The 25,317-nt window shown below is 41.2% G+C and overlaps 1 protein-coding gene across 2 annotated transcripts in view; it reads left to right on the top strand.

Moving 5' to 3' along the window:
• FGD6 (FYVE, RhoGEF and PH domain containing 6) overlaps nucleotides 1–25,317 on the top strand; it is a 77,919-nt gene that overhangs the window by 4,397 nt on the left and 48,205 nt on the right. For both annotated transcript variants that reach the window (XM_087766540.1, XM_087766539.1), the window contains exon 2: nucleotides 5,396–7,835. In XM_087766540.1, coding sequence (XP_087622666.1) covers nucleotides 5,396–7,835 — 2,440 coding nt within the window. The remainder of the gene's footprint in view (nucleotides 1–5,395; nucleotides 7,836–25,317) is intronic.

The raw sequence follows: 25,317 nt of genomic DNA, 5'->3' as shown, positions 1-25,317 counted from the left end.
CAGTACATGTGAAATAGATTTCACCTCGTAGGTCAAAAGGAATAAACTACCTCGTGTACTGTGCGGTAAGATAAGAGTATACATATGGCCAGCTATAGAGTAGCTGATTTGTTAAATTCGCAGCTTGGCTTACCCCATAGTAACTTGATTGCGTACCTGTACTTTAAGTCCAGCTGCTGTCCAAATCTTGTTTTAGATAATCAGATCAAAATCTGATTAATTGTTTTACTGTCTTCCTACTGTTTTGTGGTTCAAAAAGGATATTTCTGTAGGGTGGGTTGCAGGATCCTGCCACGGGGATACCTCTTGGGTGGCTAGAGACAGTCCCGTAGGGGACACTGAATACCAGGAGAGAGGCCTCTGTTCACGTGGAGCGTTGCAAGGAAAAGAATATCAAGTTATGTTTGCACGACAGCCTCCAGAACCATTTGTCCCTGTTTCTTGAACAGATGCAGGTGAACATGTTCTTTTGCTGCTCCCAAGTGTAGAAGTTGTTAACATAATCTCAAAAATACATGCATAGACATAACCTGGGAAAATGTTCCTTTAGCAATAGTAGGGTTTATTGCAGAAGAGGTAGTGCTATTTGATTTTTTTGCCCAGTTCAACTTCATATATCTTCTTTTCTCCCTATTCCTGTGCTGGGCAGGCAAGATAACAAGAGGTAAAAATTTGAGGAGAATATTTAAAGCTGTGATAGTAGTGCTTAAGACTGCACTGTCTTATTGGCTTTCCTGCTCATTCATGATATTGCATAGGAGAAGACACAGGAGCATTTTTAAGTGAGATTCTCAGTTATCAAATCCTGTCATCTGAAGAACAGGAATGGACACTTCAAGGCCAAAACACTGAGAGTAGAGGTTGCTCCACGGTGTTCTCATCGTCCTCTGAAACAACTTGAAGGTAGGACAGGAACACGTGCTAGTCGAGCAGTAAACAAGCGTCGGTCGCAGAGCAGCTCAGCAGGATGAGAATGGGTGTTGCTTTTTCCTCAGCATGCTGGAGGAGATAATTCACCAGAGGGACAAATGTCTGTTCTCTGTGCTATAACCTGAAGTCGGACAAAGAGCATATGCATTGACCTGCATAGGTGGTGTTAATGGCTATTTATTCTTAGAAAAATAATACCCTTTTTAATCTACTTTTTTGAAGGGTGTTGGGTGTGTTGGTATTTTTAAGCATCTTCTTTTTTTTTTTTTCTTCAGCACTGAACCCAGTGTTGGCTGTTCCTAGATGAGCAGTAGGTTTCCTGTTGATGAGGCAGCTTTGTTAGTCACTTTATTTATGGATTTCTTCCTTTGCCTAGTCAAGCAGGTCAGAGGATATCTCTGGCTGCTTCTCTGGCTCCTAATAATTTAATCTGTTTATGTGAATAAAACTTTGTGTTTCTGCTCTTACATTTGGGTTTATTACTGGTAACCCATGATGCTAGTCTGGATGCAGGCTCTCCTCTCTGAGAAATGGGGTAAGATTGGAGGGCAGAGCAAGGGAAATCATAGTGATTCTCTGTTCTAATCTCCTGAGTAAGACAAGCCAGAGAATCCAATGACCAGTCCAAAATTTCCTCTGAAACTTCTGTACATCTCAGAAAGTGAGTTTAGGTTGACCGTAAGTGCTGGTTGCTCCACTACAACCCTAGGCGAGATGTTCCTGTAGTTAATTATCCTTTGGGTTTAATAATAATTTTAAAGCTTTGTTTCTAGTTTGAACTTGTCAAACTTCAGTGGTCAGCTATGGGATCTCATCATGTCTTTTTTTTTCCCCCCGATTAAAGAGCCATCTGTTATCAAAAATCTTTCACATGTGCATAAGTATATATACTATTACCATCTCACTTCTTAAATTTTTGGTTCAATTAAGCAGGATGAGCTTTCTTGGGATTCGAGGCATGATTTTTAGACCTTGGATACATCTGTAGTTATTTCTTGCATTCATCCCAACTTTTGATCTAAGAATGCCAGAAGGTGACATAGCACATCGCTAACAGTCTGGCAGGTGCTGCATACAGAAATATTTTCAGCTCACTTCATCTTTCTATATTTGTCTCCTTGTAATTTGGAGGATTATTTAGTGCTTAGCTGCAGACCTGCATGGAGGTCTCATAAAATAACTAGCTATGATGATTTCCAAATTCTTTTCAGTTTTTCCTCTCCTAAGCATAACCAACCATCTCTCTTCTTAGGTGAACAGTTCCATATGGGGCCAGGAGAAAGCCCGTTGTCCAAACAACTTGCCACTCCGTGCATTTGTTGTATAACGTTTCCTTGATTATATTTATTGTTTTTCACCGAAGAGGCTTGCTTATGCTTGTCATTTAACAAAAAGTCATTCTCATATGACTTCAGTCATTCCTTACACCTTTATATATAACAGTTGCCTCCTACTTAGTTTTCTTTCTGTTCAGGATGAAAAACTGTCCCTTTTAAAGCACTGTGTTATGTAGAACTGTTTTTTATCCACACACAGTGAATTAAATTAGTTTATAATCAACTGAACTTTAATTCTTGATTTCTAATTGGAATCTAGTATACTTTTATACTTGCCTAGCTGCTGTGATTTTTTTCTAAGAAGTTCATCACTTGTATTTTTCAGAAACTTAAAGATATTTTGTTGGGGAAAACTACTGGTATGCATTCCCTTCCTGGAGTCTTTCCTCTCACGTCATATTTATGTTTGAAAGGGCTCTTCATCACATTCCTTTCTGATTGAGCTGTTGACTGCAGATCTGTATTGATACTGAGACTGTAATGTGCCTGTTAATACATTGACCCGTATCTACTCTAGATGAAATGAGCAATCACTTTAAAGCAGATAGTGGTGTCTTTATTGTACCACACAACTTGCCCTCTTCTCTCTGTCCCGATGGTTTTTAATGTTGGAGTAATTTGAAAAATTCTAGTAGGCTTCAGAAATCGTATTGAATTGCCCTTATTATCAGAAGTGAATTTTTCTCACTCTGTTCATTAGCCAGGTTTCCTCTACTGGCTTATAAACAACTGGTTTGTTTTCTTTGTATCCCTTTATATTTTCATGTTTTAGTTTTGAATCTTATATTCAAGTAATGGTATCATATTATAACTTCTGAGTGTCTTCCCTAGGAAATACTAGTTGAAAGCCCTGCAGAGTAATCTAGTTTGATTGCTATCCAAAACGTTAGGCAGTCCCACTAGAGAGGGAGATACTTCCAAGGTTTATGGACTTCAATTTGTAGAGTGGGACAAATAATCCACAGGATATCACTTACCTAGCCAGTGTTTAATCTCCTGTATCTTCTGCAATCTGTTTCTCTCACTTGGGCATCAGGAAGGGTTCCTGACAGGCAGACTGTCTCTCTCCTATTTTCAGGGAGCTTTGATATCTTAATAAGTATTACTGAACATGGCCCAAGTCTACTACTGCCTCATGTTCTGTGGCAAATTTGGCATCCCTTCTTCTGTTTTTACTTTAGAAAAGAGGCTCCTTTATTGCTGTCACTTCATTCTCCAACTGAATAGGCAGTTGCCTTGTTTGAAAGTGAGTGTGCAACTCTCTTCGGCTGTTCAGGATCAGTGGTTGCCCATCCAAAGGGTTAATTTTTTTTTTTTTTTCCCTAGCAAACTATTGACTCTTCAGTGTGTGGGAAACCTCTGTCTTTGGTTAGGTAGCAGAAGGTGGTATGTCCTTTGCTGGTAGCTGGGTCATTGCTGGCTCTAGGGAGCTGTACCTTTTGAGAGAAATTCTGCATTCCCTTTTGCAAAATGTCTCAAAAATTATCTCTACCATCGGGTTTACCTCTTTGCTCACATAATTGCAGCGAGGGCAGCTATTCTAAGCGTAAGTGGAGTCAGTCTGGATGCCATTTAACGATTCATGTCCTAGAAAAACATGGTTTTCCTGTTTCTATAGTAGAGACATTGTTTCTGGCCATCTGCTTAGAGCAGTGGCTTAGTGTTTGGGAAATGCTTGCAACTGGGGGCATCTGCCTTTTTTTTTTTTTTTTTTACCATGTGGATTTCTTTCAAACAAGCAAAAAAAAAATCCTAAACAGAAAAAAAACAAACCCAAGCCTGAAACTTAATTCTTGTATTTCTAGGCTAGAGATTAGGATATAGTTGTACATCTATACTAATAATAGTGATAAAAAACAACCAAACACCAAACCCACAGTTCAAAGGGAATAATAAATCAATGGCTTACCCAATCTCTTTGCATGTGAAACATTAATTAGCATGGTTTTTTGAGAGTTTTATTTAACATATGTATGACTTCCTGAAAGTATACCAAAATATTGTTCAAAACAAAGGTAATAAATAGTACAGGTAGTACATAAAAATGAGAAATTTGTTTACTTTATAAATCAGTTTTCATATATCAAAAATCACTCAAAGCACTTAGAAATCTGAAATTATTCCAGCATGTGGAAATAAATCGGTCATAAATGATCTCCTGCAATATTAAAATGTTTCAGGCATACCTTTAAAAAAAAAAAAAAAAAAAACAAAAAAAACCAAAAAAAACCCCAACCAAACACAAAGCAAACAAACAAAACCCCTCCAAACCTCCTTAATCTTCAAGTTCCTCATGTGTTCCTTTTCCTGCCGTCCACTCTTCCCAGGGTTTGTCATCTTGTGCTGTCAAGTAGGTCATAAGTCATAGCAGAAGTGACTGTTTCTAGGTCAGGCAGTAACATGTTGGGAGGAGTAATTTTATAAGATGCATTGGAATAGTATTTTACTTTTACAGTAGGAAGGTGCTGACTTGCTACAAATTACTGCATTAACTTCACACCACAGATTCATTTCACTGAACTGCTGGTAGTGACATGCCAGTTTTACAGGTGGTATGGTAATCCATCTCAATATTGTTTGAAAAGAAGAGGAAGGGAAAGGGGAATTTTAGGTTACACATTTCCAGAGGTGGTAGGGGAAGGGACTGAACTGTCCTGGTAGTTACCCTAGCTGTCCTGTTATCTTCATGCCTTATTATACAGAAGGCACTTAACATATTTGCACCATTTTTAAATGGTATTGTAATAGTTCAAACTGCAAAACCAGGCTAAACTGCTCTTTTTTTTTTTATTATCGTCATACTAATATTAGTATGATATGTCATATTAGTATCTGAGCAAGGATATGCGCTTTCATAAAGTTAAACTATTTTTTTAACAACCAAGTTAGCCTTGAAGACTTTTCCCACTACTTCTTGATTGTGCCTGTTAAAATGAAGAAAGGCAACTAATAAAAAAGCAGTAGAGAAGTGAGGCATGCTTTTAGGAGAAAAATGTATACATACACACACAAAGAACCTGTAGATCACGTGATTTAAACGTTACAGAACTCCTCATAATACGGCGGTGCAGGTGAAGTTGTTCTGTGGGCTGATGGTGACTAAAGTCTTTGTTTTCCATCCTTCCTAGAAATTAAGAAGCCACCGGTGGCCCCCAAACCAAAATTTGTGGTAGGACACAAGGCGACGCCTCCACCTGTTGCACCGAAGCCTGACGTTGTACTTACTGGTGTCATACAAGCAGCAAGGAAAACCAAGCCAGCAATTGCACCAAAACCAAAGGTTCTCAAGAGCTCATCTGTTCCGGAAGTTAAACCTCCATCGTCTACACGAAAAAGCACAAAAAGCTTTGAGGAGCACAGGGGAGATTCATCTGAAACACTAGACCACTTGAACTATAAAAATGAAGCCTCGGAAGGGAGTACTGGTAACACAGCATATATTCTACCAGTGTCATCTTGCAAATTTGAATGCCTTCATAAGCTTGGAAATGGGGAGAACACCTGTAAAACTCAGATCATTTTTGAGCACTTTGAAAACTTAGAGAACATCAAAGTCGGTGAAAAAAGCGCACTAACTCTGGGGGATAGTCACAGTGAAAAACTGGTAAATAGAAATCAGGTGGTTTTGAAAGCCAACATTTTAGAAGAGAAACTTAAGGACGTTCTGACTCATAGTGTGTTTCCTAACAGCAGTCCTGTGAGGCACAGGTATGCAGACAAACTTGACAAAGGGGATGGCAGCAGTTCCAAGAATGACGTTAAAATAGATTTTATGGAACTTGTACAGTCTTTGTCATCTTCTGAGGTAGCTAAAGGGAAGCAACAAAATACTGATGGTAAGCTCACAGCTGATGAGTTTCAGATGTCTGAAATTTGTCCTAGTTTGGCTGAAAATAACCACAGCTGCTCTTGCCCATTGGACCAGGAAATCCTGGAAAACAAAAATGTAAGTAGCAATAGTACGTTTTCAGGTGAAATGGGTATGAAAGCAGATGCTGATAAAACCTCCTCTGAAACATCTTCAGTCCTGACCTCAAAAGCGCTTCCTATCCCTAAGCCAAGAAAGCCACGTGCTGCATGTCTAGTCCGTCAGGATGGCATAGACACCACTGGACAAGGAACAAAGGAACCATCTAATTCAGAGAAAGATTCCGTTGGGCTTGTAGAACAAAGCTTTAAAAAGCCAGCAAAAATTAATATCCTTGGTCAAAGTGTTTGTTATAACAATAATACGGAAGTGCTTCATCCTGAAAAACGTGAGATACTGCAAAGCAATGCAGACAAAGTGCATCAGATGAAGGAAGATGCTACGGCAGAGTCAGCTTCACAAAATCTTTTGCCTCCGTCGTCACACAAAAATTATGATTTGGTGGAAAGTGTTGCGTGTTCTTTAGATGCAGACCATAACTTAGTTAACTCTGTGGATGAGACGACAGATGATGCCAGTATGCTAGATGCTGTGGACAAAAGGACTAACTTTGTCAGATGTGATACTTTGTCCATGAGTTTGCCAAAGCAACTCAAACTAACTGGCAGTCAGCACTCATCTGTTTCCAATAGTCTCCATGTTTCCCCACAAAAATTGGAAGATAAAGAAGTTAAAATAAAGGATGAAAGTTCTCCAAAAATTGTTCCTAAGAAACCACAGAGGCACAGCCTACCAGCTGCTGGTCTACTAAAAAAAGCCGCATCAGCAGAGCTTGTGGAGAAAAGTTCTTACACCTCCAGTGAGGACAAATCTAACAGCGCTCTGGAAGGATCTCACTTTACGTGTCCACCAACCAAGGAGCAAGGTGCATTGTCATCCTGTGACATACCCAAACGTTCTTCTGAGAAACCTGTCTGGAAATTACCTCATCCTATTCTTCCATTTTCAGGAAATTCTGAATCGTTAAAAACTGCTAACATTGCTACCAGCTTCAACCACTTGACTGTTGTGACAAAGCCTAGGGCCAAATCTCTCTCTTCTGTGGACATGGAAAGGACAGACAAGCCTTTGAAAGACCATCAGAAGAAAAATAGCTTGAAAAAGTTTCTCAACATGAAACTGTCGGTTTGCTTAATGAAAAGCGACTTCCAAAAATTTCTGTCTAAAGGCAGTCAGTCAATGGATAGTGCTATTGCCAACCTTTCCAGCGGGGAAGGGTATGGAAGTGGTAGCAACCGGAGTATAGCATCTATAGGCAGTGAAAGGAAAGCTAAATCTGCCAAGGCACATTCTGTAGAAATAAGTAGTCCAGTGTTACAGAAGAAGAGGCAGAGAAACAGAAGTCAACCTGAGATGCGAAGTAACCAAAGGCTGGAGTCTTTAGATGGGCATGTACTTTCGGGACAGAATTTGTCTCAAATGCATTTGAATTTTGTAACCAGCACTTGTGCTCCAGAGTATGAGAACGTGCGTCACTATGAGGAAATACCCGAGTATGAGAACTTGCCTTTTGCTATGGGTGCTGGAAGAAATCTCTGCTTTGAATGGCAGAACTCCAGCTCTGTGGAAGACCGGAGCCCTGGCTTCTATGAGGTTGAGGAGCCTTGTGAAGCTACAAGCAGACGCTTGAGACTTGGCAGGTAAAATAAAGAGAAAAGGGGAGTTAAACAGCTCCGTTGCAACTCTGTTGGTTGTAAATATGTTTAGATGCTGACTTGAGAGGCTGTACCCCTTTCGTTAAATGTCAGCAGGACAGTCGTTTCTGTATATCTTTATATGCTTTTGCTGTTTTGAAAACTGTTAGCACTTGGTAAAGAGTCAAGAGGAAAAGTAAGCTAGTTAGTTCTCATATATGATCAAAAAAGAGCACGAGTCTTATGAGGAGGAGCTGAGGGAATGGGGGTTGTTTAGCCTGGAGAAAAGGAGGCTGAGGGGAGACCTTATCGCTCTCTACCACTGCCTGAAAGGAGGTTGTAGCGAGGTGGGGGTCAGTCTCTTCTGCCATGTAGCAAGTGATAGGACAAGAGGAAATGACTTTAACTTGCACCAGGGGAGGTTTAGATTGGATATTGGGAAAAATTTCTTCACCGAAAGGGTAGTCAGGCACTGCAACAGGCTGCCCAGGGAAGTGGTGGAGTCCCCATCCCTGGAGGTAATTAAAAGATGTGTAGATGTGGTGCTTAGGGACGTGGTTTAATGGTGCACTTGACAGTGCTAGCTTAGTGGTTGGACTTGATGATCTTAAGGGTCTTTTCCAACCTAAACGATTCTATGATTCTGAAATTTGGGAAACTAATGTATGTGCTTTTCCAGATTTAAAGCAAAGCAGGTACAGTCATGCATTTGTATCCAAGAATATTTAAATGGGGAGAAATGAACCTTATCACAGTCTCGGGGTGAACTTGAATAAGTTAACAGAGTCCCTTGGGAGGCAGTCCTGAAGGGCAAAGGAGTCCAGGAAGGCTGGATGTTATTCAAGAAGGAAGTCTCAAAGGCACAGGAGCAGGCTGTCCCCATGTGCCGTAAGTCGAGCCGGCGGGGGAGAAGACCGGCCTGGCTGAACAGAGAGCTTTGGCTGGAACTCAGGAAAAAAAGGAGAGCCTACCACCTTTGGAAGAAGGGGCAGGCGACTCTGGAGGACTACAGGGATGTCGTGAGATTATGCAGGGAGAAGATTAGAAAGGCGAAGGCCCAGCTAGAACTTAAACTGGCCACCGCCGTTAAAGACAACAAAAAATGTTTTTACAAATATATCAGCGACAAAAGGAGGGCCAAGGAGAATCTCTCTCCTTTGTTGGATGTGGAGGGAAACGTTGCCACGAAGGATGAGAAGGCTGAGGTACTTAATACCTTCTTTGCCTCAGTCTTTAATAGACTGGTCATCCTCGGGGTTTTCAGGCCCCTGAGCTGGGAGATGGAGATAGGATGCAGAATGAAGCCCCAGTTGTCGAAGAGGTGGCTGTCACTGACCTGCTCCTCCACGTGGATGCTCACAAGTCCACGGGGCCAGACGGGATCCACCTGAGGATACTGAGGGAGCTGGCAGAGGAGCTTGCCAAGCCACTCTCCATCATTTATCAGCAGTCCTGGTCAACCAGGGAGGTCCTGGATGACTGGAAGTTAGCAAACGTGATGCCCCTCTACAAGAAGGGTCAGAAGGAGGATCCGGGGAACTACAGGCCTGTCAGCCTGACCTCGGTGCCGGGGAAGGTCATGGAGCAGATCATCTTCAGTGCCATTACGCGGCACATGCGGGCCAACCGGGGGATCAGGCTCAGCCAGCATGGGTTTATGAAAGGGAGGTCCTGCTTCACTAACCTGGTCTCCTTCCATGACAAGGTGACCTGTTTAGCGGATGAAGAGAAAGCTGTGGATGTTGTCTACTTGGACTTTAGTAAGGCCTTTGACACTGTCTCCCACAGCATTCTCTTGGAGAAGCTGTCTGCTCATGGCTTGGATAAGTGCGCTCTGCACTGGCTTAAAAACTGGCTGGATGGCTGAGCCCAGAGTGGTGGTGAATGGAGTCAAATCCAGTTGGCGGCCGGTCACGAGTGGTGTTCCCCAGGGCTCAGTGTTGGGGCCGGTCCTGTTCAATATCTTCATTGATGATCTGGATGAGGGGATTGAGTGCACCCTCAGTAAGTTTGCAGATGACACCAAGCTGGGTGGAAGTGTTGATCTGCTGGAGGGTAGGAAAGCCCTACAGAGGGACCTGGACAGGCTGGACCAATGGGCCAGGGCCAACTGCATGAGATTCAACAAGGCTCAGTGCCGGGTTCTGCACTTCGGTCACAACAACCCCATGCAACGCTACAGGCTGGGGGAGGAGTGGCTGGAGAGCTGCCTGGCGGAAAAGGACCTGGGGGTGTTGGTTGACAGCCGGCTGAACATGAGCCAGCAGTGTGCCCAGGTGGCCAAGAGGGCCAATGGCATCCTGGCTTGGATCAGGAATAGTGTGGCCAGCAGGACCAGGGAGGTGATAGTACCCCTGTACTCGGCCCTGGTGAGGCCGCACCTTGAATACTGTGTTCAGTTTTGGGCCCCTCACTACAAGAAGGACATCGAGGTGCTGGAGCACGTCCAGAGGAGGGCAGCGAAGTTGGTGAAGGGTCTAGAGCACAAGTCTTATGAGGAGCGGCTGAGGGAGCTGGGGTTGTTTAGCCTGGAGAAGAGGAGGCTGAGGGGAGACGTTATTGCTCTCTACAACTACCTGAAAGGAGGTTGTAGCGAGGTGGGGGTCGGTCTCTTCTCCCTAGTAACGAGTGATAGGACAAGAGGAAACGGCCTCAAGCTGTGCCAGGGGAAGTTTAGGTTGGATATTAGGAAAAACTTCTTCACCGAGAGGGTGGTCAAGCATTGGAACAGGCTGCCCAGGGAAGTGGTTGAGTCTCCATCCCTGGAGGTATTTAAAAGACGGGTAGACGTGGTGCTTGAGGACATGGTTTAGTGGTGGACTTGGCAGTGATAGGTTAACGGTTGGACTCGATGATCTTAAGGGTCTTTTCCAACCTTAACGATTCTATGAAGTGTCCATACAGTGCATAGCTGCTAGGTTTGTAGGGGGAACGAATATATTTTTAGATCAGCTGATAGAGCTGGGTAAAGCAGACATGCTTTTGCCTATGTCAGTTCTTCATCAGGTCTTGAAAGCTTTTCGGGTATAACAAAAGATATTGCCTCTCCCTGAATAGAGTGAGTCTTCTGTATCTCCCTGTGCTCCCAGCAAAGGTTGCAGTAGTGCAGTTCTGCATGACTCACACAGAGTATTACTGAAAGACAGGGTTTGGTGACTCTGCAGGTTGCTGCTGTGTTTTGTTGTCTCAGGATGTGGTGGAGACAGATAATATCAGCAGATTCAAAAAGGGATGGGACCAATTCACAGACATGTCCAAAACAGATGCATAATGGAATAGACAGAAACAAATCTTTTAATATCTGTAATACTGTGATTCTGGATGCTGGGAAGAGGAACATGCCGCAGAGAGTGGCCAGGCTCGTGTGTTCTCTCTAAATAACTTCGCTTACTGTGTCTGTCAGTGTGGTAACAGGTGAAGCATTGTTTTGACCCAGTACGGTATTATTTAACTTCTTCAGCTAATCAGTGGTCTTACAGATCCTCAAGATTTATCTCAAACCAGCAGTAAGGATTTGAATGAAATATGGAGCCTGTATACTTCATTGTCCCCAGCAAAATTCTTTACGCTGTTGAGAATATATGCATATTGACAAGAATAAATGAGGTAGCTTATAGATAGTCACATTTAACTACATTTTTCACTGGGAGTTACTAGGCTTCATTTAATTTTGGACGTGTGTGTAGCAAATGCATGCTCCAAAGAATCTGAGAGCTGGCCATTCTTTAGTGGAGTATGTCCTCTTATATAGGAGGAGAAAAATATTTTAAGTGGCATCCTGTGTTAATAATTGTTTATAGAGTTGATATTTTCAGCATTGGACTGTTTGATGGAAAGCATGAAGCTTTATCACGGGTAGCAGGATTTCTGGTTACGGGCTTGGTATTGGTATATTTATTCAACTGGTTGTTGAGTATTTTTCTTGTTTGCAGTAGGGTGTTTGTTGGTTTTGTCTTGGTACAGTTTAAGTTCCTGACTGTGAGTGTATGCTTTTTATTTAATCTTTGGGTATCTTTTGCGGGTTTTGACCACACTCTCTTAGTATTCCCTTGAATTGGTTTACCTAAGGAGGGTGAGACCAAACTTAAATAAGGATATATTTTATGTGTTTATGCAATCTATTTTGGTTTGTGTTGTGGTTCTGGGTCAGGCAAACGTATGTCTTTGCTTTAGGAAACAAAAAGGACTGTTTTGCTATATGAAGTGTGGTAGGCATGTGACTGCAGTTGCTCCTTGAGTGAAATTCTGTAGTTTTCTTACCTGGCTGAGTGTGAGAGGTTTATAGTTATGCCCTCTCCACACAAACCTTCCCCAGTACCAATGGTGTTTTAAGGGTTTAAATGATCTCTGGCACCCTGGCACATCTGCAACTGTAGCTGCTCCCTAAGCTGGATGTTCTCGACATAACTGGGTTTATGTTGTGTTTTTCTTTTAAAAGCACACCGTAGAAAAACATATCCAGAACCCTTTATGTAAGTGTTTATTTTAAACTAGATTACTTAGTCAGAAACTACCTTAGGAAACAATTAATGCATGCAGTTACTTCAGCAGATCTCAGGGAACAAAGAAAACCCTCGGAGAAAAAGCGACACAGTGGGGCAGTGGTCTCCTGGCCTGGATCAGCTGCTGCTGGCAGAGCAGGTACAGGTGTTCATTCTGGCTCTGGCTTGGGTGGTGTACGGGTCCTCGTCCGGACAGAGCCAGGCAGGCAGCTGCTCCAGTTTTCCCATCCGTTGTTATCTCAAATCCTTTGAAGCTTCTTTATCAATGTCGCCTTACCTTTTCTGCAGAGTTCTTTAAGAGCCTTTTATCATTTCCTGGGCCAGGTGGTATTATAAAACCAGTTAGAAGAACAGTGCTGAAGTTATTGAAATAATTACCGCTTGCATTTTTACCCAGCCTGTCAGAACATGCACTTAGGTCTTTTTCATAGATCATAGCACATAAAACTCCTGTAATGCACTAATGGGGATCTCAAAGCAAATTATCTTATGATTAAAGCCAACGTACAAATGAGATTGTTCTTCTGAGAAATTCAGAGACTGATTGCCTACACTTCTGGTCATAATAGCACATATGCGGTGTATTAAGTCTGAATGCCAGGCTTGCCATTACCAGAAGAGTTTGGTGGTGTCTTTACCCTATGTTACGTTTCTTTCTGGAGGAAGAAGTAAAATTTTCATAATGTACCCAGTGCTTCAGTGGTTACTGAGAAATTTCCTCCCGATTCCATCTGGTGAAACCAGTATGCTTTAATGGAGAATGGCAATAGCTTCTGAAACTCTTATCCTAAATTCATGTGTCCTATTAAATTCAGATACATTTTGTTTGTTTGGGCCCTCCCGCAGGGATTTAAATGCAAATGGCAAGCCTGGGTAATTAATGGTGGGGTATCAGTTGTCACTTACTACTTGATTTTTGAGTTATTTGATGGCACCCTCCCTTCTACTGAAGGTGGTCTTGGCTTTAAAAGGAAGAGAACCAGGGTCCTGATACGGTGTGTGAACCACTGAGGTGAGACAGATGCTGCTGATAGGAGACTGATGGGTTTTGCTGGTTTTAAATAGTTCAGGGGAATATTCTTAATAAAGTAATGACAATACATTGGGAGCAGATAATGCATGTTTTGTTTCCACTATTGAAAAAAGAACTCCCTTGAAACATTTTTAAAGGATTGTTTATTTTGTCCTAGTCTACCTGTTTGACTACCAATTTAAAATAGATAATGAAGGTGAATGCATTGTTATGAGGACTCTGTAAACAAAGTGAGTGAAGAATAGATGCTGTGGGATAGAAAATGTACTGTTAAATGTAAAAGAAGTTTTAAATATCATTATCCGGTTGCAGATAACAACAGGGAAAGCAGCTCTTTGGGTTTGTTTTTTTTGAGACATGAATGGTTCAGGCCTGAAAAGTGAGGTGAAAAGTCAGTGCTGCTGGTAGCGCCACAGTTAATGTTGTCAGAGACCAGTGGTTGAAATGGTTCTGCTTTGAAATAACACCATGTTTTAAAAACCTCCTAATGAAAGAGAAATATTTATGCATTGGTTATCCTCTTTTTCGTGACAGACCTTTATTCTGAGGAAGACAGTAAAATCTTCCTTAAAACCAAAGAAAATTTGTCCAGTAATCTAAAGATGCAACGGAACACTGAACATGCCTTGGAACATCTGTCATGCTGCAGAAAACAGAAACTTAAACTTTTCTGGATCTTGTGGGCTTCCTTTTGGTATTTGTTATGTTGCTCTAGGCAAGAGAAATGTAGTTCAGGTTGAGTGAGTCTGCTCCTTCACCCTTCAGGGAATAGCATACTGTATTTACTGGCTACTTTTGACAGTGTTCTTTCAAGATGTATATGACTGCTAATTGAGTCTGACGAAATTTATAGCTGTGTCATTGTGTTTCTGGCTAGGATTTTTCTTTGGAAATGGCTTGGGGGGGACAGTATCATGTGCCAACAGTCCTTTGAGATCTTAATGTTGGTTTAATTAAATACTGCTTCCTATTTTTCCCACCCCTGCTGGTTTAGAATAATCCATTAGTTTTCCAGAAATTAACATCTCAATGCAAAATATAAGTTTCGTTTTCTGGACTAAATTCTGCTTTGGTGACTGAGTCCCCAGAGGTCAATTAAGCGTCCATGAAAGCCTTCCTGGAATATTGAATTTAGTATTGAAATCTGTGTGGTTAAGCGCTTTGCTTTGATACATATTCCTCTTTGATGTACTGAACTTAGTTAGGGTTGAGACATGCTTCTGATGGGCAGTATTGCACCAGATAAATGTGGTGTTGTTTAGGCAATGGCTATGTTAAGGAAGGGGTTTTTTTTGCAATTGAAAAATTCCCATTCAAAAACATTTCAAGAGAAACACTAAATTCATAAAATAGTGCAAGGTCTACATACCATTTAAAAGCCATTTTCAAACACTTGTGCTGAGATTTGAATAGACGAAATACATTTTAGGTATTGAAAATGTTGCATTTATACATTAAAAACCACATTTTCTTTTTACTGAATTTTATGGAAGGATATAATTTCCTGAGAAGTAGAGGCCAGGTATGTAGATTTTTTTTTTTTATTTCATCTGCTTCTTAAAGATGATAATGGATTACTTTCTGATCTGAAGGAGGCAGGTTACTTTTCCTCCATCAGCTCTGCAGTTGTGTCCTGTCTTCCCATCTCCCCCTGTGCTTCTAGCTGGCTTCTGCCACCCTTAGTTGTACGTTAAATTCTTTCTCTGCAATTGTACCTCAGGTTTTAATGGAATAGCTTTGATAATATGCTATTTAGCTTTCCTATCAGGCTTCATTATCTTCGGTCATGTGTTATCACCGGCTTTCTTTTTGTATTCTGCTTCCTTGAGCCTGCCTTTTTCCTTTCCCCTCCCTACCTCCTTTTCTCACGTACATGTTATGCAGCTGGTAGGCTTCTGCCAACTCCGAGGGCTTGTCAGTAAAGAGTGAGTCAGATGGCTCCAATCTCCGCTTCCCATCCCCCGCGAGGCTGAACGCAAAGCCTATCTGGCAGTCCCAGCTCTGGTGCTCGGGAGTAGGGAATGGACAAAGCAATTCTTGGCTACTGGACATAGGGAATGTGCCATCTTGCTGACTTCTCATGTTTTGCTTTTACGGAGTATGAAGAAACAAATTCTGTAATGAAATTAGGGGTTTCTAATCAGAGTCCAGATCAGTGAGGAACGGAAATATTGGTGAGAAGTGGTAGTACTGTTGCGTGGGGGTATTGATGTTCTGACACAAGGACTTTGGGAAGGAATTGGGTGCATGCAGATGGTGGGACCCTCATCCTGGGGCTGTACGCCACTCTCGGAGCTCCTTCTCTTTCCCAAGGGTTAGTCAAATCACTGACCTTGGGTCTGGAATTATTCTATTTTGTAGTGCCAAGTTAATTATTTTATAGTAGCAGGGTAGCACGTGAAACTACATGAAAGACTCGCAGTGAATTTTTTTGCTCAGGAAAGCGTGTTGGGTGTTTTGGGTTTTCTTTTTTTTCGTTGCAAGAAACTATATGCAAGTCAGCGTCTCCATGGTCTGCTTTTCCAGTAAGAGAAGGAGTTTTCCTTAGTATCAGGGTGGCTTTCAGTCATACAGCTTTACAGTTTAGTCTGCTGTACAACCTGAAGTAAAATGCATATATTGTAAGAAGATGATATGCACTCTGGGAAAATACTTAAATCCTCTAAAGCAATCTGGGAGAAGTACACCAATCCTCGCCCCCCCCCCCCCCTTTTTTTTAAAATCAGAATAAATAGGAACTTCCTTGCTTTAAGAGTCTTGACACATTCTCATCCAAATGTGTTTCAGATGTGCTGATTTAATCTGTTTTGATGTTAGGAAAGATTCTGAGGTCTGATGCTCTCCCTCTCCCATGAGGGAGAGAAAGGAGTTGGAGAACTCATTTTTCCAATACTAAGTCCATTATTCTAGTCTACAGTCCAGTCTTGAAAAGGTTTGAAAGGTCTATCAAATGAAAACAATTGTGAAGATCTCAAAGATTGCCATGAAAGAATTTTTGTCTTTGATATTTTTCATCCCTCTTTTCAAGGGTTCCCCGTTGATTTTGGTAAAAGAAAGAGGTGGGTGAAGGAGGTTGACACGGACGCAGCACACAGGGAAACTGTGCACAGGAGGTGCAATAATGAAAGACTTCTAATTTATCGAATGATATTACAAGTGCTACATAAAAATAAATGTGGCTTAAGTTCTTGATGTTATCTTTTTACCAAGTGTAGTTGGGGCTGGGTGCGCTGGTGAGTGTGAGAGCTGACAGTGGCGGCGGCAACGAGGCAGGTGCTGCTGGGGTGCGCTGCTGGGCGAATCCCTCTGCCGCTCTCCACAAGGTTTGGTGGTTACTTTTGTCAGTGTCTTGCGCGGTCTAGAAAATTACAGCACGTTAACGTAGAGTACGTGGAGTACGTTAAGGTGGAGTATATGCAGTCCACATGCAGTAAAAGAGCCGTTTTGAGGGTAAACCACGCTATCTTTTGTTTCACGCCAAAGAAGTGCTTGCCACAGATGGCAAAAATGTCCTAACTGTGCTGTTCCCATTGATCCCCCTGGTACAATACAAGGATGTCCTCGTCCTGCCTCAGGGTGACGTGGCTTCAGCTCAGTGTGTCAGCTCTTGCCTTCAGCCGAAATGTGGCTTAGTCTGATGTGGGGGAGCCTGAAGTAAGTAAAGCAGCACATAAAACCCCTGCGTCCTTTAGCCTGCTTCCTAACCCCCCTGTTTATGGATAACAGGAACTCGGGTGTCACGCACTTTCATAAATTAATCTCCAATGCTTTATCTTTTTCTTTCCTCTTTTATTCCGTGTTTGTGTTTTTCCTAATTTTGGCATTCTTCGTTTGTATTTCCTTTTCCTTAAGATGGGGGAAGCTAAGTTAACGTTGCGTATTTGTCGCTGGATGTTGGCCTTTCTCCCCCATCTCCAACACACGTGCTCTGTCTCCAGTTGCCAACCATGGTGTAAATCGCAGGTTAACAAAATGTAGCTCCAGAGGGTATCTCAGATGTAGAATGGAGAGTCAAATGTGACATGAGGATTGATGAAAGACCCATTTATATGCTCAACAACAGCCTTTTCCTGTGGGTTATTTTCAGCATTGTCTCAGGAAATATGCTTGTGAAGCTCCATGGTACTCTGGTTTGTATGGTGATATTTTAACTGCAGCAAGGCCTAATGTAATTGTATATGTAAAACAGTAAGATTTGGGGGGGGGGGGGGGTGTGTGGCATAAAATAAATGTTGGGAAAGCAAGGAAGCGAAATATTAACTTCAGTTTTTATTTAAATGCCAACAGTGATATTAACATGATTCATTTACGTAACATTTACATTTGCTCCAGTTAAAGAAGTTTTAATGAACAGAGTTATAAAACTATGCAGCTCTGTTGTTTCAGTGCACTACACAGAACTTAGGTTAAGGAATGCAGGTTTTATTTTAGATGCTAGAATCCAAGAAGTTTCTTTTAGAGATATTAAGTTTACACAAGTTTTAATTTGTCCTTAAAATATCGGCATGCTTATGATAAACTGCTCTACTCAAGCAGAAGTGGACTAAAAAAAATCTCTAGGATGAATGTAAATAAATAAAAGGAGTTTTTATCAAAACTGCCACTTTGATAGCTACAACCTGTGCCTTATGGCTTAGTGATTTCAACTGCACAGAGTTCCGTTGATTTTTCTGTTTTGGGTATTTTTCCCCCCAGTGGTATTCCTGAGGGTCAGATGTTCTGTATTGATTTTGAGATGAGCTGAAAAGTTTAGAAAAAGTGTCTAAATCCCGTTCTTCTTCTAATCTGTGCACAAGATTAGAGGAAAAGAGAGCACAAGCCCAATCTTGCAAGCAGCTCAATTATTCTTTACAGCTAGTCTGTGTTGGTCTCAACCAAACTGTTTCATCCTCTGTTTTCCGGCAGACTACCCAGGAAGCTGCGTCAGCTCCCGTTCGGGCAGACAGTCGTGTGTTTAAGAGTTAAGTCACTCCATGTTTATTTTAGATCTAAGTCACTACCTTTTGAGTGCTCTGCTACTTAGCTCTCTTTTGTCATCTTGTAGGCATCTGACTTGTAAAAAATGGAGTGCAATAGGTTGTGCGTTATTTCTAAATTGGATGAGCAACCTTTTGAAGAGAGGTATTACAGCCCTGATTTCAGGGATAAAGTTGCCCAAAAATCATAAAAATAATGATGAGTCAATACAGAAGATATTTAGGGCCATGCATTAACTCTGATTTTAGTGGAGCAGTAGTTATGCATTGGAATGTGATGGTAGCTCTGGCAAGGTAAAATCAATTTTGTTTGAAATGGGTATTAATAGTAGGTTTTGTTCTCACTTGGTCTAAATTTTCCCTTTCCTATTTGATACATTCGGATTGAGATTTTGTCACATCTTTATTATAGTTTTCTAGAAGTCTATTCAGTGTGTGCTGGAGTTGTGTTGTGGGGTTTTTTAATGTGTGACTGAAAAGTAAAGTGTTATTTTTCTTCTGATCCTGCTGTCCTTTCCCAATAAAAGTTTTCCGAATAAGGTCTGTTTTGTGAATTGAGAGAAGCTGGAATAGCAGGTCCTGATTGTAAATGAGTGCTGTACTTTGGTGGTCCTGTTTTATATTGTTTATCACTTCCATGCCAGGAGTTTTTTCCAAAGGTCTTGGCCATTGAGCACTGCATCCCTAGGAAAGGAGAATTAATGATAAGGGAAGGCAAAAAGGTGTAAATTCTGCCAGGTCTTCCCTCTTTACCTGCCCTGGGAGGCAGGTAATCCATCATAGCTTTGGGCGGTGACGGGAAGAACTGATGCAGCGACTCCTTCCCCTGTACAAGTCTCCAGGCAAGGGTTTAAATCCCTGGGTTTTGCCACAGTGTTTCACTTTCCAGTACCAATGCTCAGGACCGTCTCCTTGTATCTTCTTGGATGCTATTCTGCCACATTGGCATAATCTCCCTTCGGTGCTTTTGCTGGGGCCGCCCCAGCAGAGGCAGGGTGATGTGACCATCTCCCCTGCTCGTCGCGACGGCAGCTGTGCCGCACTGCTCGGGAGCTGAACTGGCCCACTCTGGGCCCCAGTTCTCTTGAAGACTTAAAACTGAGACCTCTCTTTTTTTAAATTTGGCTTTTCTATGGTTAGTGTGGAAACATCTGAAGTATGCATGTGTGTTTATGTTGAACTTTCCAAGGAATTGAGGAATTGTCAACAAATGGTCTCAACTGAAGATCGCTCCTGTGAGCATGGGAGGCTGCCTGCGGCGAGAGCGGTCCTTGGACGCCTCTGGCTGCGGGAGCTCGTGTTTTCAAATTGCAGCTAAATATGGAGATAATCTGAGAGCTGTTTGCACCTTTTTTAAACTGTGCTTTTTAAAATCATGCAATGAAATATGCATACAACTGTACTGATCATAGTATGCCTGAAGTAGGGTGACTGACGGAATGGATTGCTTAAAAAAAAAAAAGGTACAAAATTGATTAAATGCGAAACACATGACAAATGTCTTGCCTATTTTCTGCTTAGAATGCAAGTCAGATTTATTTTTTTTTTCTTCTTGTTGAGTAAAGAAATAAGTGCTGTCTTGGCCTGAGGATAGCAAATGCTAAACTAAATGTCGCTGGCTGCAAATGCTAGGGTAACTTGGTTCCAACAAGTCAGGTGTTGCAGTTTGCAACATGCTCAGCCAAGTATAGAAGAAGCTGCCAGTGGCATGATCTAACAGGTTAAATGTGGTGGCAGCTCTCAGCAGTGTTTGTGATATCCTCCTTGCCCAGAAAACCCAGGTGTGAGCAGGGAACGCCAGAAGTAAAGACCGGGACAAAGAGGGCAGTGCTTGGCGTTTCTCTTGGCAGGAGCAAACTCCCGGCGTTCCCACCTGCGCTCTCTCTGCAGCCAGCCCTTTGCCTGGGAGGCAGCAGGCAGCTTTCGAAGCACACAAGCAGCTCTGAACCAAAATCCATTTTAAATAGATTGCCTTGAGCTTCTTTTTTTGACAGTGTATCACGATCATCAAGGGTCCTGACTTCCTATAAAATACATAGATGCTTATGCATGCATACACTACATATGACATTATTTAAAATAATTCTGTTTGAGTTCTTGAAGTCTTTAAATTGCAATTGGAAAAAGTAACCTGATGTGCACAAATCATTTTCAATTGGAGTTGCTCAGCTGGATGTGGGTTGTCTCTGTTTTCTAGCTGTGATTCTTGAGGAGGGTTTATGTTTGTAATTGTATCCTTAAAGCTCCCTAACCATCCCAAAGAGAATATAGCACAACAGTTGTAAGTGATGCAAATAATTGTGGATTCATTGGTCTAGTTTGTTTGCCTCTTGTTTTGTGGTGCTTTTTTTTAAAGATTGTTGTAGAGGTCGGTGTCATTCCTCAACCACATCACCTATGGAAGGATAGCTTGCAAAAGGAACTAAGGAATCTCACAGGCGCAATCTGTTCAGGTGGTCTTAAATATAAATAAAAGGGAGATCAAGATGAACTGCCTATCATGTTCCTTAGCATCAGACCAATAAAAACTTCTTGTCTGTTGCCTTTTTTGTTGTTATTAGTCCTAACAATACAAAGCACTTTAGTAAAATTTTTGAGTTGTCACTGCAGAAGAACAAATGTCATAACTTTAACGCTGTCGTGTAAAATCCTGTTTGAGAAGATACCTTGCTATCTCACTCCCTCACTGTGAAAAACCACCAATTTTGGCAGAGAAGCTGAAGCCCAAGCAGCTTGGCTGCAATAAGGCGACCAGTCCCCAGTGCTGGCAGCCAAGCCGGCATTGCAAGAGCCGCAGCAGTATTCACCAGCCTTTCTCACCCTGTCTGCTATACCTAGAGAGGAGAGACGTGATCTCAGCTTCAGCCCTTTCCATCTGTGCAGCTGTCATTAAACCAGAGAGGTGACTGATGCTGTAGGAATAACTCAGATAAGTAAGCCACCTGGTCCAGCCTGCATTTCATCCTCATTTGCTGCTTAATGGTCTGGTATGCCTGAAGGAGAAATGAAAAGCAGGGGGACATGAAGAGGATGATGAGGGAGGGAATTTTTTAGCTATTATGGTAGACAGTCACCATTGGTCAGAGAATCTGAAGTTTAAATGATGAGGTGAATATGATGGGTTAGGATCCAGATGCATCTGGGATGATATGAAGTTCATCTTTATGCTTTCCAGACTGGTTTGTGAAAGGAAACGTGCTGATGTTGGCTTCTTCAGGATGGTTGTAGAGCTGAGGTATTGCAGCAAAATGTAACGCATCCAAAAAGTACATTAATCGGTGCCTTTATTAATCTTGCTGATCACTAATCCTGTCATATATTTTCTTAAAACTTCCAGAGAAGCTCACTCGTGATCTTTGTTAGTATTCATTATTATTTTTGTGCTTGGCAAGTATGCTTGCTTTCTAGAACTGATTTCCTTTTTTCCAAAAACCTGCAGTAAATAAATATTAAAGACATTGAACTGTCTTAAATAAAAAGCATTAAATTAAAACAAATGGAAGTTCACTAAACAAAATCAAGCAATTATTTAACAAAGCAATAATTTCACTTTTGCTTTGGCTTTCCAAGAGTATCTTCTGTTGTCTTGAGCACCCAAATCAGATAATTGCTTCTTAAATTGTTTTGGGATCTTAACTTGATTTCTATATTTACAGCCCTTCTTTATACCTCAAAAGAGAGATTCTGAATTTAGATAGGACCTAACAGAAAAGATGCCATAGAACTTTTTTTTCCTTTAGTCTTTTAAGTCTTTTATCCTTGAGATTTCCCAGAAGCATACAGCTAGGATCCATTGGGGGAATCGGGCAGTGAGGCTTGCTGCCTTACCTGCAGCTATTACGCACTATGAGGCACTATGAAAAAATATAACAGCATTATCAGCTATTGCCTCCACAGAGAGCCAGTGTGCTTTTAGGTCTTAAAAAAAAAAAAAAAAGGCAGCTGAGCATGCCTTGATTATTGAAATTGATTGCAGGGACTGGTGATATTAAAAACTGAAAATGGATGAACAAGCAATAGTAATTGTTACCTCTCCAGAGGAAAGTGAGATGCAAGCAGCTGTGAAAGGATTGTGAAATGCTGTAACAATACAAAAAGGATTTGAGATGAAATGTTATAGTAGGGTATGCTTATTGGCTCTCTGATGTTTTGGTGTGTATTTTTCAGTCGAGTAGGAACTTCAGTTTGTGTAATTTTGCCTGTATGTTGAAGGCTTTCTTAAAAAATAAACAAACAAACAGAAACACCCACAAAAAGATGCAATGAAATACTGTAGGAAGAGACAGAAGAACGATAAAGATGCTGAGACACTCTGCAAAAAGCAGAGTAGAATGGACACTCCTTCTAAAATAACGAAAGGATGAGAAAAGAAGAATTTAGCAGAGTGTTGTATTCAAGGTTCTGTTCATTCAGCATTCCTATATATTTTTGACTACTTACTGGAAGTAGAAGAAACATCTAAAAATAATGAAGATCACAAGCAAATGTGTGTAAAGCCGCAGCGTGGATGAATCTATTTTAACAAATAGTTTGGAACTGTGGAAACTTGCTTTTTAGTAGTTATGGTGATGCTGACACTTGAAGTAATTCCAATATACTATAAAATACTTAATGTTGGGGCATTCCAAGGTGGAGAATCTCTCTGAATCATCTCAGTCAAGCTTAAAATACTAATTGCCTTCTAAATGAATTGGGAACTGAGACTGAAATGTTAATTGTGACTTCAGGCTATAGTGTCCTGTGCAGTGTCTAAATCAATAGTGCCTGAAAATGAAGCCTCAGGCTTATCTGAAGCTTCTATAATAATACAAATAAGCTAGTCTGAACTAGTCTTGATCATCTTTTGAAGACAATAAGAGGTTTTTATGCTGATTAAGATTTAGTTTTCTGGCTGTAATAGCTTGATGGCAGTTCTTAAGTTTTGACAGTTTATCTTGTCGTATGCCTGACTAGGACTGGCATGGTTTCATTACTATTTTACTATCACATTAGGAAAATACAGCACAATGTATATGCTTCATCCCATAAACTGCTCATTCCAAGGCAAACTAATGATCCCTTCATTTTATGTGTCAAATAAAAAAGCCCCACATCTATATTTAGGTACCTTGCTCACAAGATACGGCAAGATATTCTTACTCAGTGGGCAGCACAGTGAGTTGGCAGTGATAGTGTTTCACATGACTGATAATGCAGAAGTTTCTCTTGGTAGTGCTGTGGGTAGGACAAAGAATCGTGATGAAGAGGGAACAAGATAGAGATAGTTCACAGTATCCCCAAAATGCCTATCAGAAGAGCTGCTTAAAAATAACCACGACTGCATGCCTGTGGTATTTTGGAAAAGGGGAATTGATATGTGGTAGAAAAGATTCTGTTTATTTAAAGATTTACAACTATTTCCAAACTTGTTTAAAGGCTACAAGGGGTTTCACTTCGTCTAGAGGTAGCTTCAAGAGAACTGTGTATACACTTACGTTACAGATTACTTCAGAGGTAAAAGTACAGAAAGAGTAATCAGTAAACACAAAACTGCTTTCCGTTTCAACAGAAAAGCCATAGTATTTATGATGAAAGGTTAAGGCGTAAGGTACAAGGAGAGTCATGTGTTTTCCAGTACATGGCTGATAAAGGCAGATCAACACAGTGACTTTGTCACCATCTTTTCTGAAGAAGAGGGCACAGCCGCAGATACCACCCGGAGTGCGTCTGCCCATGGCTACACTATTGCATCCTATTGCTACGCTGGCAGCTTGTTTGATTCTGGAAAATGGCTGGGTGTGAACTGACTTTTGATCATTCGTCATCTAATCGTCCCCTGTGGTTTTTCTTTAGAAAACAAAGAAGAAAATAAAGAAACACAACACCAAAAAAACCTCAACAAAATGAATCAGGTGGAAGAACCTGAGGGCTGTGTTAGGCTGTGAGCTGAGCAGATACAGGATAAAGGCATATAGGGATTACTCTGAGGTGCTTTGACTGGTGGGGCAGATACTGTAGGCAAGATGTGGTAGATGGTTCTCTCAGCTCTCATAGTTTTCGTTACAGGAATAGTAGGTGCATATGCACCACAAAGGCAAGAAAAGGAGCTTACTGCTTAAACTTTGTTGTGATTCCCAGGAAGAAAAAAAGTGTATATGGTGAGTGGCTCTCATGTGTGGACACTTATTAAACATCCTAAATCATCAGTAGTTAATTACTAAAAACTTCTACTAGTTGTTTACTGAAAGTTCCTATTAGGTAAGCCAATTAATCGTTCATTTAGAAAATTCTTCACCCAACACAGGCCAGCTAGTTTGATCTTCATCCTTCAGTGGTGACAAGGTTTATGTTTGTGCAAGCAGAATACAGCCTCACCTAGAAATCTGCTTGTTTCTGACTTCAAAAAGGGCAGGTTTTCTAAAATTACAAGTGTTAGCACAGTTGCCCTGAAATGTTTAAATGAAAAATGATAGCAAAATCTGGGAACGGACATCCTGTAGAACATGCTTAGGCAAAAGGACGGTGATTTCACAAGTGTGGAAATAATGTTTTCTTGGTGAGAAGGAATCCTAGTTAAAGGAAACTAAAGCAGCAATTAAATATTAAGGACAGGAAAAAAGGCAATAAAATGTCTATTAACAAAAGTAAATGTTGATCAATAAGCAACTAAAAAGTGAATTCCAGTGTGGCTGGAGATATACCACTCAATACATTTTGCATGCATAAAAAAATCCCAGATCAGATGTAGATTCAATGACAGATGTGCATGGTAAAACTGTAAATAAGATAGTAAAGGAAGGAGTAGCAGTAGTTATTTCTGTTGCAGGTTTCGAATAAAGCAGGGGGAGATATCTACCTCATGTAATGCTGCAGATGAAATAAAGATGTTTGTCATCTAAAAAATAAAAGGATATGAGGTGGCATCTGCTAAAATAAACATTCTCAGGCCAGCAGGTCATTTGACTGTGAATTAGATAGACTGCACAAGGAGTTTTCTG

Source organism: Nipponia nippon, unplaced genomic scaffold, assembly GCF_047370975.1.
Source record: "Nipponia nippon isolate SJK-2023a ecotype South Korea unplaced genomic scaffold, ASM4737097v1 scaffold_3, whole genome shotgun sequence".
Classification (NCBI taxonomy): domain Eukaryota; kingdom Metazoa; phylum Chordata; class Aves; order Pelecaniformes; family Threskiornithidae; genus Nipponia; species Nipponia nippon.
Note: the sequence above shows the minus strand (reverse complement) of the source record. Positions and strands in the feature narration are given on the sequence as shown.